Below are 13,257 nucleotides of genomic sequence, written 5' to 3'. Positions count from 1 at the left end.
TATTGCTTGCTATTCGCAAGATTTTGCCGTATCGATACGAGGTTTAGGTATTGCTGGCCCGCGCACGCCTTGGATCGGTATTGCATGGTGCATCAGAAGTCAACTCTGACCCTGAGGCAAGGAGACCCTGTGGTAAAGGTACGACGTGGAGCACCTACCTACTTTATAATTATCTCCACCGTCCTCCTTCTTCAGTCGAAAGCGCATGGATCGGCAGCGGTAAGTCAGAGTTATTGGATATGTCGTTGATCGCATATGTTCCGGACTACTTGCAGAGCACTCACAGCCTGCTCCCTTCTATCTACCATTCCAATGATAGTCGGATGGCCATCAGCTTGCAGACAGGTGCGCAAGCAATCTGTCGGTGGACCTTTACTCACCGAGATCAAGCACCTCCGGCTGGCCGTCGCCCACGTGCATGTTTCCCCCTCCCACCAAGATCGAGTCTCTGCCAAACAGCCAACTTCCCCATCACGCTGCAGCTCCGGGCAGGAGTCAGCTTTGACTTTCACGCTCAGTCTTGATCCGACAAGACATGATGCCAAGGACATTGCGGAGGCCATTCGAGATGGAGTTCCAGGTACCCGGATGAAGCTTTCAGAGATGAGGAGACGTCGGCGCCTTCGAGCATTCCGCTATCACGACCCGCGTATGAAATTTGACGGGATGTACGACCACAAGCGCCATATCACTTCCACACCATTATGCTTCGCAGGTCTTCGGATCCACATCAAGGCGACACCCGGCTCCGGTTCGCGCGTCGAGATCGCAGCTACCGGCGCCAGCGGTCGTGTGAACGATCTCTGGACCATCCTCCAAATCAGCACCGTCGACATCCTTCCCACCGGCGCCCACGCCGACCTCCTGGCCTCCACATTCCCCATCCCCGCGTCGGCCTGGGGGTGTGCCACCTCCTTCCTGACCCTGCACGCGCCCAGTGGCAATGGCACGGGAGTGGAAGGGTGGGAGGACTCCAACCCCGACCCTGCTGCCTGGGCAGAGGAGGTCATCCGGAGGACCGGCTGCCCTGCACCCCCTCACCTGGTCTCTACCCGACTGCTGGCAGAGGAGGAGGACGGTGCGGTGCATGCAGTGCTTGCAGGCTGGGGAGGGACCACTCCCTCTTTGCAGCGCTGGACGGCCTGCCTGGCGGCCAGTCTGGGCGCAGCATCCTCTGTCGATGGCACAAAGGGTGTTCGCGCCGAGCACCCTTTCCAGATCCAGCATGTGGCGTGGCCGGGGTGCCAGTCCGGCATGCCAGGCTGGCAGTCGCATGCCCCGCTTGTCCTTGCTGAGCCGCCGCTTGGCGCACAGGGCCCCAGTCCCACCGCCGGGAAGCAGCCCGGCCCATCACGCAAAGTCCAGCCGGCCCCGGGGCCAGCGCTCAATTCGGAGCGCAGCCGGAAGGTGGCCCAGCCTCCGATTCCGCCTGCAATCCGCCGGCCAGGACAGCCCACGAGCTCAACGCCGCCGCTGGCTCCTGCGCCCGCGCAACCAGCCCGCACGGCCCCTGCCCAGTCACCGGCGGGGGCTGCCGGCCCCGCCTTCTGGCGTTCCCCTGCTCCTTCGCCGCCGGGTCGCGGCCGACCTCCAGCCAGCCCGTTGCGTGCGCCCTCGCCAGCGCAGGCGACGTCCCCGCGCCCCCTCAAGCCAGGGTCCCCAGGCAGGCCCTCGCCAGGATCTGGCCCAACCCCTTCTGGTGAGGCGCCTGGCAGTGATGATACCGTTTCCAGACGTCCAAGGTCCTGGCGGCGCCCATGCACGCCCGAACATCTCCCAGCAAGCCTTTCCTCTCAATCCCTGCAGGCGCTCTTCCTCGTCCACCCCCCTCCAGTCCGGGGCCTCGGCCAGGGAGCCCCCACGCATCGCCGCAGCCCAGCCCGGCTGGCTCCCCCGCCCCGGCCCCAGAGCCAGTCTCCGTGCGGGAATCGCCTGCTCAGAGTCCTCGGGCCCCGAACCCCGGCTCAGGGCCCGCCGCAGCAGGAGGCCCAACCGGGGTCAGAGGTCCGGCGCCCTGTCTGGCCGACGCCGCAGGGTGCGGGTCGGGGCCCTCCCTTGCACCGGCAGGCGCCCAACCGCCCTCCCCGCAGCCGGCCGACCCCACCGACCCCGGTGGCCCAGCTGCTCCTCCACCCCGCCCTCTACACTCACCAAGGAACCCTTTGCCCCGGCATCCCACACCCCAGCCCAGCCCCATGCCCATACGAGGCTCGCCAGTGCAGACCCCGTCGGCGCCCAGTCCCAAGGCGCATCCCGTGCCAGCACACCGGCCGCCGGGGCGTGGACCCCTCCCCGCCAACCTTGCTCCGCCCCTCTCGACTCCCGGCCCCGCACCGGGGTCTTCAGGCCAGCTTGAAGGCGCCGACGGACCATCAGCTGCAGGCCCAGTACCGACACCTTCCCTGGCACCCCGCGTATCACCGCTGCACCCACGTGGCCCACTGGCAAGCCCGGGACTTGCGCTTGGACCCACACCAGCATCTCCCCATCAGGGTGCAAGTGCACCATTGCCATCGATCTTGCTGCCGTCACCGGTATCCGGTCCACACCTTGATCCTGAAGCGTCAGCCATGCCACCAGTGCCGCTTCCCACCCTTTCCTCGCCGTCACCGAAGTTGGCAACGTCACCAGCGTCCCCACTGTTCCCCAGCCTGGCCCCCAGCCCTCCTTTACCATCACTCGCCGACCTCCTGGCCTCCACATTCCCCATCCCCGCGTCGGCCTGGGGGTGTGCCACCTCCTTCCTGACCCTGCACGCGCCCAGTGGCAATGGCACGGGAGTGGAAGGGTGGGAGGACTCCAACCCCGACCCTGCTGCCTGGGCAGAGGAGGTCATCCGGAGGACCGGCTGCCCTGCACCCCCTCACCTGGTCTCTACCCGACTGCTGGCAGAGGAGGAGGACGGTGCGGTGCATGCAGTGCTTGCAGGCTGGGGAGGGACCACTCCCTCTTTGCAGCGCTGGACGGCCTGCCTGGCGGCCAGTCTGGGCGCAGCATCCTCTGTCGATGGCACAAAGGGTGTTCGCGCCGAGCACCCTTTCCAGATCCAGCATGTGGCGTGGCCGGGGTGCCAGTCCGGCATGCCAGGCTGGCAGTCGCATGCCCCGCTTGTCCTTGCTGAGCCGCCGCTTGGCGCACAGGGCCCCAGTCCCACCGCCGGGAAGCAGCCCGGCCCATCACGCAAAGTCCAGCCGGCCCCGGGGCCAGCGCTCAATTCGGAGCGCAGCCGGAAGGTGGCCCAGCCTCCGATTCCGCCTGCAATCCGCCGGCCAGGACAGCCCACGAGCTCAACGCCGCCGCTGGCTCCTGCGCCCGCGCAACCAGCCCGCACGGCCCCTGCCCAGTCACCGGCGGGGGCTGCCGGCCCCGCCTTCTGGCGTTCCCCTGCTCCTTCGCCGCCGGGTCGCGGCCGACCTCCAGCCAGCCCGTTGCGTGCGCCCTCGCCAGCGCAGGCGACGTCCCCGCGCCCCCTCAAGCCAGGGTCCCCAGGCAGGCCCTCGCCAGGATCTGGCCCAACCCCTTCTGGTGAGGCGCCTGGCAGTGATGATACCGTTTCCAGACGTCCAAGGTCCTGGCGGCGCCCATGCACGCCCGAACATCTCCCAGCAAGCCTTTCCTCTCAATCCCTGCAGGCGCTCTTCCTCGTCCACCCCCCTCCAGTCCGGGGCCTCGGCCAGGGAGCCCCCACGCATCGCCGCAGCCCAGCCCGGCTGGCTCCCCCGCCCCGGCCCCAGAGCCAGTCTCCGTGCGGGAATCGCCTGCTCAGAGTCCTCGGGCCCCGAACCCCGGCTCAGGGCCCGCCGCAGCAGGAGGCCCAACCGGGGTCAGAGGTCCGGCGCCCTGTCTGGCCGACGCCGCAGGGTGCGGGTCGGGGCCCTCCCTTGCACCGGCAGGCGCCCAACCGCCCTCCCCGCAGCCGGCCGACCCCACCGACCCCGGTGGCCCAGCTGCTCCTCCACCCCGCCCTCTACACTCACCAAGGAACCCTTTGCCCCGGCATCCCACACCCCAGCCCAGCCCCATGCCCATACGAGGCTCGCCAGTGCAGACCCCGTCGGCGCCCAGTCCCAAGGCGCATCCCGTGCCAGCACACCGGCCGCCGGGGCGTGGACCCCTCCCCGCCAACCTTGCTCCGCCCCTCTCGACTCCCGGCCCCGCACCGGGGTCTTCAGGCCAGCTTGAAGGCGCCGACGGACCATCAGCTGCAGGCCCAGTACCGACACCTTCCCTGGCACCCCGCGTATCACCGCTGCACCCACGTGGCCCACTGGCAAGCCCGGGACTTGCGCTTGGACCCACACCAGCATCTCCCCATCAGGGTGCAAGTGCACCATTGCCATCGATCTTGCTGCCGTCACCGGTATCCGGTCCACACCTTGATCCTGAAGCGTCAGCCATGCCACCAGTGCCGCTTCCCACCCTTTCCTCGCCGTCACCGAAGTTGGCAACGTCACCAGCGTCCCCACTGTTCCCCAGCCTGGCCCCCAGCCCTCCTTTACCATCACTGCCACCAACCCCCCCGCCATCACCGCCCCCCAGCCCGCCAGCATCACCGCCACCAAACCCTCCGCCATCACCGCCACCAACCCCTCCGCCATCACCGCCACCAACCCCTCCGCCATCACCGCCACCAAACCCTCCGCCATCACCGCCACCAAACCCTCCGCCACACCGCCTCCAACGCCCGCCGCCCTCACCGCCGCCAAACCCTCCGCCATCACCGCCTCCAAGCCCGCCGCCCAGCCTCCCCACCCAGCCCGCCGCCCAGCCCTCCGCCTCCGAGCCCACCACCCAGCCCTCCGCCTCCGAGCTCACCGCCCAGCCCCCCGCCTCCCAGCCCGCCGCCCAGCCCCCGCCTCCAAGCCCGCCGCCCAGTCCTCCGCCTCCAAGCCCGCCGCCCAGCCGTCCACCTCCAAGCCTGCCGCCCATTTCATCACCCAGCCCACCGCCGGCTTCTCCTCCCCAGCTCGATCCTCGTCCACCTCCCAGCCAGTCTCTGCCAACTCAAACTTCGTTCCCCCCATCATTCAACCCATCTTTTAGTCCTTTTCGTGAACATCCTCCAGCCAGCGCTCCTGTCTCCTCCATTCCAGCTCCCATTCCTCAGGAGATGAGTATTCTGATCCCATCAGCTTCAGTCGTTTCTCCTAGTGAGTCTCCATCCAGTTTTCTGTCCAATCCAATTCCCTCCCTGGCGTCACCTGGTGGTGAACCAATATCAAACGCCCCCTTGGATATGTCGCTGCTCGACTCGCCACTTGCCGCACAACTTTCCAGCCAACCCCCTCCAGGTCGGCCAAGCTCACTCTCACCACCACCAGCACCTAATTTTCAGAACCTCTCACCCCCAACCGAAACATCCCCGCCACTGACCGTGCTGCCACCACTGCCGCTACCTCAGCAATCACCACCTCTCCAATCGCCACCGCCGCCACCGCCGCCACCGTCGCCACCCTCGCCATCACCACCGCTCCAATCGCCACCGCCGCCACCACCGCCACCCTCGCCATCACCACCTCGGCAATCGCCACCACCACCACCTCAAGAGTCACCACCGCCATCTGCGCCGCCCCCAACCCCCCCGCCAGTGCCTGCCAGTGATGCTGCCACCAGCGGCACGGACACATCTGGCGGAACGAGCTTCCCCTTGAGAATCATAAGCTCAGACGTCTGTGAAGGGGCCATGACTGTCAGCGCCGAAGGCCGATGGACCTACAGCAATGCCGCAGGCGGTGTATCGGATGTCAGATTCAGCACCCCCAGGCGTTACTCCCAGGGAGAAAGGCAGGAGTTTCTTTGCGGAGACTTCTACAATAAACCTTGCACTCGTGGGTCTTGGACGCTGTCCCCCCCATACAGAGTGGCTGGCTGTGCCACGGTCCACATCAATTTCTCATCGGGTTCCTGCAATTCCAAGCACAGGGAGTTCTGCTTCTGATTGAACACCCTTGATCTCCATGGACATGTATGCATGTTTGTGGCTCTATGCTCTTTCGATCCCTCTACAAGCTCGACCAGTGCTTGGTGATGCATTGGTCAGACCCTCGACGTAAAATTGTGGTTGTTCACACCTTCACCCCGTAGCTATCCGTGCCCAAGCCGAGTGGATGTAAGAATGCCCTCGAAGGCCGAGCTGGTGGTGTGTTTTGTGCCGGGCGTTCCCTCTACAAACCGATATTGCTACACATTGTCATCATCCTGTAAATTGATACAATATTCAATGTCGCAATCTAATACACTCACACACAGGAAACAAATGGGCTGAGAGAGGTTTACCAGATTCTGTCCTATTACATCATGAAGGATAAAATGACCAGCAAGTAGGCAATGCCGCCGGAGCAGGATGTGCACAACTGAATGATCCTAGCTATCATGTGGAGAACCTATGCGCTCATGGGCTTGTATGAAGCCAAACCCCGGGTGACCGCTCCAACAGCCCAAAAGACGGCTCTAAAAGTGTTTAGAACTTGGATGTAAACGAGATCTGGCCCACTGGAGCTCATCGATACTACGAGGTAATAACTTCCATGCGGATTCTCGAACAACTTTTTTCTTTCCTTATACTGTGGAGGCTATGGATCACAGGGAGGTAGCCACTCATTATGAGTCGCAGTCGACGCGTTCAGACTGGCAGCATCCGATTAGGCGGAATGTGGTTCATACTAGAGGGGCGGGCTTGGTGTTTCCAGCCAACCCATACATCTAGTACAAAGGTTGGCATGGATTTTACGCGTGGCAATGGACATGGACACGCGGTTGACATCTCGACTGCTGACCCCTTCGGCAAATTGTCACGCAGCCTCGATCTAGACGATCATTTGCTTACTTCCTCTCTGTTGATCGAAATCGGGACTGGGAGGCATCATGAGGTCCTCGAGCCTGCGATGGATCCTGAGCCTGGCCCTCCTGTCGATCACCCTGCTAGACGCGCATGGGCGGTCCTTACTGCAGGGCGGGCCTGTGTGCGACTCGAAAGCTGTTTGGAACATATCCAGCTGCGCCGCAGCCAGTGCGTGGGATCCGAAAGATCGGACTAGACGTCTGCATGACATTTCCGAGATGCCGGGATCCGCGCACGCAGGGGTTGTCATGAAGTGGCACAGGGGGGTGTAAGACCCACGTGCTCAGGGGTCGTTCACCGGTTCTGTGCAGAATTCAGTCTTGCCTCACCCCCACGATCCGCTTCCTGCCCTTGCCGTGAGCCTCACTCTCGCCCCCTCACCCTGCAGCTGGTGAGTACGGGACCCGCCTCCCTCAAGGCCAACTCCAGCCTGTGGGAACCAGCCTGACGACAGGCGTGGCGAATGCCGGCATCGTAGGCCCCACCTTCTCCACCTTGCCTAAGGCAAGGTCCATTTTGGCATTGGGATTGTTTTCCTTCACAGACCTCCCTCCCCCTCCGTCCCCTCTCTGTGTATGATGCTGATCTGATGGTGCAGGCGGCCTTCTGGGGAGGCGGAGACTGGCCGTCGCCTCTTCCCTGCCCTCTCGCTGGGCGACTGCACGTGCACCTGACACAGAATCCAGCCTCAATGGTAACCCTTTCGCTGATGTACGGCTCGTTCGCACCGCTCAGGGAGGCGCCGTGAGCGGGGGCTCCATTGGCTACACCACAGGTAAGGCTGGCTGGCAGGTCTATGTGAGAGTATGTGTGGGCATTTAATGGGGTGTGGGGAGGGGAAGGAGGAGAAAATGCGAGGAAGTAGTTCGGAGCGAGAGGCATCCGGAGTTTCATGAAAGGATCTCGTAGCTTGCAACTCAATGCATTCTCGCCGATTGCTCCACTCAGAGAGGAGCCGAACTCCAGCAGGGTGCCTGCTGCACACCCCTGCCTCGCATTTCCTCTCCATCCAGCAATCCCGGCCCTTACCCTCAAGCCACAGGCGCCCTCCTCCTCCACAGGGGGCGCCCAGGATGTCGCCAACTTCCGCGCCAACCTGAACGCTTCGTACCTGCCTTTGCCATCCGACGTGACCTTCAATGGCATCATCAAGGACTACTACTTTGACACGTGAGGGGTTTTGGTGTTAGCTTCAGGATTCCCATAAAGGCACAAGGTTGCGGCTCCACCCCGTGCCACACCCATCATGGACTCCACTGTCCTGCCGGAGGCGAGCTCTGCCCTTGGGTGCTCCATTCCATGATGCATGTCTTGAGTCTGAAGCACGCATCCTACCCGTCCGCGCCAGGACCGGCGAGACGTCCCAGCTCTGCACCGAGCTCTTCTGCCCGATCTACTCCATTGGCACTTCGCCCCAGCCGGCCCTCGTCCAGGCGGCAGATGGGCCAGACTCCCGAACGAACGCCAGCGATCTGTATATGGCAGGTGAGCTGGGGTGGGTGATGTTTGAGAGTTCTTGTCATTCAGGGATCTTTGGAGTCAGTTGGTCGCTGCAAGATGTCGAATTGGAAAACTGTGCGGAGGTCCTAAGGAGTCCACATGCATGAGACCATCCTCACCTTCATGCAGTTGGCCTGGATTCCGGGATCCAGGCCGATCAATTTTCGCGCAAGAAGCTGAACCTGGTGCTCCTGCTCGACGTCTCAGGCAGCATGGACAGCCCCTTTAATAACTACTACTACGATCAGGTGCAGGGAAGGGTCAAGCGTGTGAACTATGGGAACTTGAGCATTCGCCATGTGCACTCAGTCGTGGTACGCATGATAAGGTTTACCATGGCAACCCCCTTGAATACGCTCACGGCTGCACCACTCTACTCCCTCTACCATGCGCAGTTTGGAGTGCAGCAGAACCTGACGGATGAAGGTACGGCTGTTTTGCGCCTGCATCCTCCAGGCAGCAATCCTGCGTGGGACTTTGATTCATTCAAGCCAGGAAGCCTGAGAATGCCACATGAGGGTGAAATTGAGGGCTCTGCCAAATGAGCGTAGAGTTTGACTGAACAGGCCCGGCAACACATGAACCCTCTTTGCTGACCTGCAGAGCAGCGCAAGACCAAGATCCAGGTGGCACAGGAAGTGCTGACCGGCATTCTGGACCTCCTCGGACCGGAGGATCGGGTCTCAATCGTCCTGTTCTCCACTGACGCCTGTCAGCCGCTGCCGCTGGGCAAGGTTGGGTGCCTGGACGTGAAGGCCCTCAAGGCAGACATTGAGGTGGGGTGTGTTTTGAAGGAGTGCTGGTGCATATGCTGGGGCACTTGAAGCACATGCATTGCGACATTGGAGGAGCTTGTGGCTGCTCTGGATTATGCATATGAACCTTGGGAGTCGCGTACAATTCTATGCACGAATGTGTGCATTCTTGAAGGTGGGGCACATATTTGTAAGGCTTCCTTTCAATTCCCCCACTCAACAGAGGGATGTCAAGGCGACCGACTCGACCAACACTGGGGCTGGCATGAAGCTGGCCATCAAGACATTGGAGGAGTGTGAGGCCTGTTTGTCTGCAGACCCTAATGAGTGGGAGAACCGGATCGTCCTCATGACTGGTGAGTTTTGTTGACACTTGGGGAGGCAGGGGAGATGGGACAGACGGGGCTGAAAAGGTGTATGAATTTGGAGCGACTGGTAAGCTCAGCCTCTGCGAAACCCCTTGTGCGCGGGAGGCCCCTCTCACCAAACACAAGAGTACTTGCCCACAAGCATACCAGCAAACATCCTGCAGATGCGCAAACCAACGAAGGCGCAGTGGAAGATTCGGAGCTGAAGAGCATTCTGGAGGATGCCGCTGCCAAGGGCATCTACTTCACGATCGTCGGCATCGGCCTCGAGTGAGGAAGTCCAGCCTGAGGGGCGGCGGTGCCTCGCCTGTTCGATGCGCAGGATGCAAACCAGGGAGCATGCGCACTGTTGCACCTTCCACACCTCACACCCTACTTTTTGCAGCTTCCAGACCACCCTGGTGGAGCTCATCACCCAAGTCAGCGGCGCCAACTACTTCTCCGTGCACTCTCCTGGTGAGGGGTTGCGAACATGGGCGAGCTTACGGTCATGGGCTGCACTGCTTCCTCACCCCTCATTCGCGCCTCCATTCCTGCACCCCAAGCCCATCATCCCACCCCAGTCTCTGAACCTTCTTTTCCCCCTACTATCCTGTCCCTACTCATCTCCAGGGGAGTTCCAGAAGCTCCTGGTGTCCCAATTTAACTACAGCGTCACCCCGCTCGTCTTTGATTTGACCCTGGAGATCCAGAGCCCCCTGGGCCTGGCCTCAGAGGACGGCTGGCGCATCCTGCAGGCGTACGGCTCGCCCAACAACGACTCGACCCTTACTCCGGATGGAAAGATTCTCAGCGTAGGTGGCAGGGGGGTCGTTTGGGGTGTTAGTTTGGGGTGGTAAAGGCGGGGTTGGTAAATCTGGGGGTTGACGAGGCACGTGGATGACAGTGCACAGTGTTTCCGGCGCAGAGTGAACGGGGCGCACTCATGGATGGTCCGCAGCGCGCAGGCAGAACTCCTTCCTGGTGACTTCCTGGAAGCATTGTAACAGACACCACTCTGGCAGCCTCCTCCCACACCGGGCTCCTGGCGCCAAGACAGGTCCACCACGCCCTCATTGCAGGTCAAGACGCTGTTTCCCAGCCCCAAGGAGGATGCAGCCATCAAGGGCGGCGTGGTGCTGGTCCGCATGCTGCGCCCCGCGGCCGCCAACACCCCTCTCCAGCTGGTGGCCAGTTACCGAGACCGCACTGCCTTTGTGAGGAAGCGGCCGGCCTCCAACACGACCAGGACCGTCCCTGCTGGGGATTTAGGCGCCACGGGACCAGGGGCCAGCTACCAGTCCAGCGGCGTCAGGAAGGCCATTCTGTTGGCGCGCTACACCGACCTCCTGCGTGGCTGGTGAGGGCGTTTGTGGATGTGTGTGAACGAGAGAGGGGTCCAGGATGGCGAATGGATCTCGTGCTGAATCTTCTACGTGCTTTGAGAAATGTCTATTCCCACCAACATTCCAGTTCTGGAGCACACCCATGCATCTCCTCGCCTCGCCCCCCTCGTCCCTGCCCAGTGTTTGCCTGCCATGTGAGACTCAAGACAACCACCTGCTCCTTCCATCATCCACCCCTGCAGGCTGGTGGACCAGTGGCAGGTGGCCAGCAACGCCACCGGCCCCTTGCCCATCCCGCCGACCCTGTGCCCCGGCTTCCCCACCCTGTTCTGCCCGGGGCCCCAGCTGGAGCCCCTGTCCTTCCTGGCCAGCTTGAGCGGGCAGGTGAGGGACTGCGGGCTGGAGCGCTGGGTCGCGCCCCGGGCCTGCATCATCCCCGTCCCCGACGTGGTCATCGCGCCGCGGCTGGGGGAGTGGGAGCGCCAGAGCTCCCCGCTCAAGATCTCTGCGGACGCGCGTCGGGCGTTCCAGGAGTTCCTGCCCTACTTCCAGGCCGAGGCCGCCGCGCTGGCTGACGCCTCGCTGGACCAGGAGGTCGCCGTCCTCGAGCAGCTCATCGCGCTGCCCGTGTCCTAGGCGGAGCAGGGGGGGTGGGGGCCTGGATTGCACACCGCCCTGATCTGACCGAGGGTGACCACTGTGACGACTTTTTCTCTGCACCGCATCTTCCAGGCTGCTGAAAAATGTTCCATCCGTACTGGAGCACGTCAAGCATCGTGCGTCTTGCTCCTCAAAATTAAGCTCCTCCATCCAGCCTGCAAATTTTGTCTCTGGGAGCTCGAGCTGCTCCCAGCAAGTAACCCCACCTTGTGCATGCTGACCGGCATCTGTATTCCATCTGGCCAATTTTCAGGCCCAGAGCTCGACCACTGTTATGAGAGTTTGTATTTTTTGCGACAATGTTTCGGAATGTGCTGTGTGAAGGGGTAACTTACGTGACATGGGGTACACATGCTCCCCCTGCATGCCAGTCGCACATGCATGAGATCGAAGTTCCATTCTGCTCCCCACAGACGAGAAGACTCGACTCCCCCTCATGCCGATGCAGCCTTGAACATCTGCCACACACATGTCGCATGTGAAATCCATTTGTCGACTCGAGCAACATATATTTGCGTGGAGTGCATGTCGTGAAGTGGGAGCGCTTGTCCGGCTAGCACCACAAGGACGTAACACCAGCCCGTCCTGCGAATCCAAGGGTTCGTCTACATTCCGAGGAGCGAAACCAGCGATTTGAGGGCGTCGAAGTTATCTGAAGGCCTTCAACTTCTGACAGCAAACCTCAGTTGCCCCATTCGACGAGCCATGCGGGCGCTCAGCTGATCATCGTGTTTTCGGGACACACTGCTCTCCCCAATCGATGCCATGCAGTCGGTGGCGGGCCTGCGATGCACCGCCCTTCGCCCCTTCATTGCATCCTCGAGGCAGCCAGCCCTGCTGCTGGCATGCGTCTCCCGGGCTTGGGGCCGGGAAAGGGCTGGCCTGCACAGGGCAACCCCCACCATCGCCGCCCTGAAGCCCAGCTCCGAGTTCCCGGCCGACTACCACATCGGCCAGACCAGCAGCGTGCCCCTGGCCCCCCTCTGCCCCCTGCTGGCCGGGACGGGCCAGGTCATGGCGGCCCAGGCCAACTACCTGCGCGTGCGGCTTGAGGAGCTGGAGGATGCCGCAGGGGAGGTGGCGTGGAGGGCGGGGCAGGCGCCCCAGGACCCCGGCATGCCACTGCCCGGCCCAGGGGAGGACACGCTGCTCTGCACCGCCAGGGGCCTGCTCAAGAAGATGCAGACCCGGGTCATGGTCGGCGACAGGGTCCACCTCTCGGGCATCGACTGGACCAGCCTGCGAGGTGGGGATCTGGGTGTGAGGAGGCATTCGACTGGCAGGGCGGTGCCTTGTGGGCGGTGTGTGTCGTGCGCTCCATGGAGGCATCAATGGGGGGGACTGTCCAGGTGTGAGAGCGGGTGCGATGGCTTGAACATGGGGAGCCTGCCCTCTGTGAGCCTGTCCGAGGCGCAGGGAGGCGACGCATGGGGTGTGAGCCGGAAACCCGACGGCGGTGCCCCATGCAAGGCCGCATGCCCAGCCTCTCATCGCAGTCCCCGACCGCCTTGTGACTATCATTCACGAGAAGGAAACCCCCTCCAACAAAACAAACCATCCTACAGGGTCTGTGGATGGCGTGCACCCGCGCTCCTCGGTCCTGCATGAGCCACGGGTGGCCAACGTCTCGCGCCTGCTCCTGGTCTTCTCCCTGGCGGCCCCGCCCTTTGACCCCGGGCCGGCCACGCGGTACCTGGTGGCCGGCGAGGCGGCGGGCCTGGACCTGTCGGTGGTGCTGAACAAGGCCGACCTGGTGGAGGCTGCGGAGGCGCAGGCGCTGGTGGATGAGGTGATCAGGGTCGTGATGA

The 13,257-nt window shown here is 62.7% G+C and overlaps 3 protein-coding genes across 3 annotated transcripts in view; all 3 read left to right on the top strand.

Annotated features, from left to right (window-relative positions):
• Positions 1-666: 666 nt before the first annotated feature.
• On the top strand, positions 667-1,703 carry F751_6508 (hypothetical protein; the record flags this gene model as incomplete). The annotated part of the gene is made up of 2 exons (XM_011403736.1): positions 667-1,078; positions 1,519-1,703. The coding sequence occupies 2 exons, from the start codon at positions 667-669 to the stop codon at positions 1,701-1,703; spliced, it is 597 nt and encodes a 198-aa protein (XP_011402038.1).
• A 5,161-nt stretch (positions 1,704-6,864) lies between these two features.
• On the top strand, positions 6,865-11,425 carry F751_6507 (hypothetical protein; the record flags this gene model as incomplete). Its single annotated transcript, XM_011403735.1, has 12 exons — positions 6,865-6,978; positions 7,884-8,011; positions 8,190-8,326; positions 8,471-8,655; positions 8,737-8,767; positions 8,945-9,117; positions 9,320-9,452; positions 9,629-9,734; positions 9,850-9,920; positions 10,077-10,258; positions 10,526-10,803; positions 11,032-11,425. 12 exons carry the CDS (start codon positions 6,865-6,867, stop codon positions 11,423-11,425), a joined length of 1,932 nt encoding a protein of 643 aa, XP_011402037.1.
• Positions 11,426-12,214: 789 nt separating this feature from the next.
• F751_6506 (Putative ribosome biogenesis GTPase RsgA) overlaps positions 12,215-13,257 on the top strand; it is a gene marked incomplete at both ends in the record, with an annotated part of 2,841 nt that continues 1,798 nt past the window's right edge. The window contains 2 exons of the mRNA XM_011403734.1: positions 12,215-12,695; positions 13,015-13,238. Of these exons, the coding sequence (XP_011402036.1) occupies positions 12,215-12,695; positions 13,015-13,238 (705 nt within the window). The remainder of the gene's footprint in view (positions 12,696-13,014; positions 13,239-13,257) is intronic.

The sequence above is a fragment of the Auxenochlorella protothecoides genome (assembly GCF_000733215.1).
Source record: "Auxenochlorella protothecoides strain 0710 unplaced genomic scaffold scaffold90, whole genome shotgun sequence".
Lineage (NCBI taxonomy): Eukaryota > Viridiplantae > Chlorophyta > Trebouxiophyceae > Chlorellales > Chlorellaceae > Auxenochlorella > Auxenochlorella protothecoides.
The sequence above is the reverse complement of the archived record's forward strand: the minus strand, read 5'-3'. Positions and strand labels throughout refer to the sequence as shown.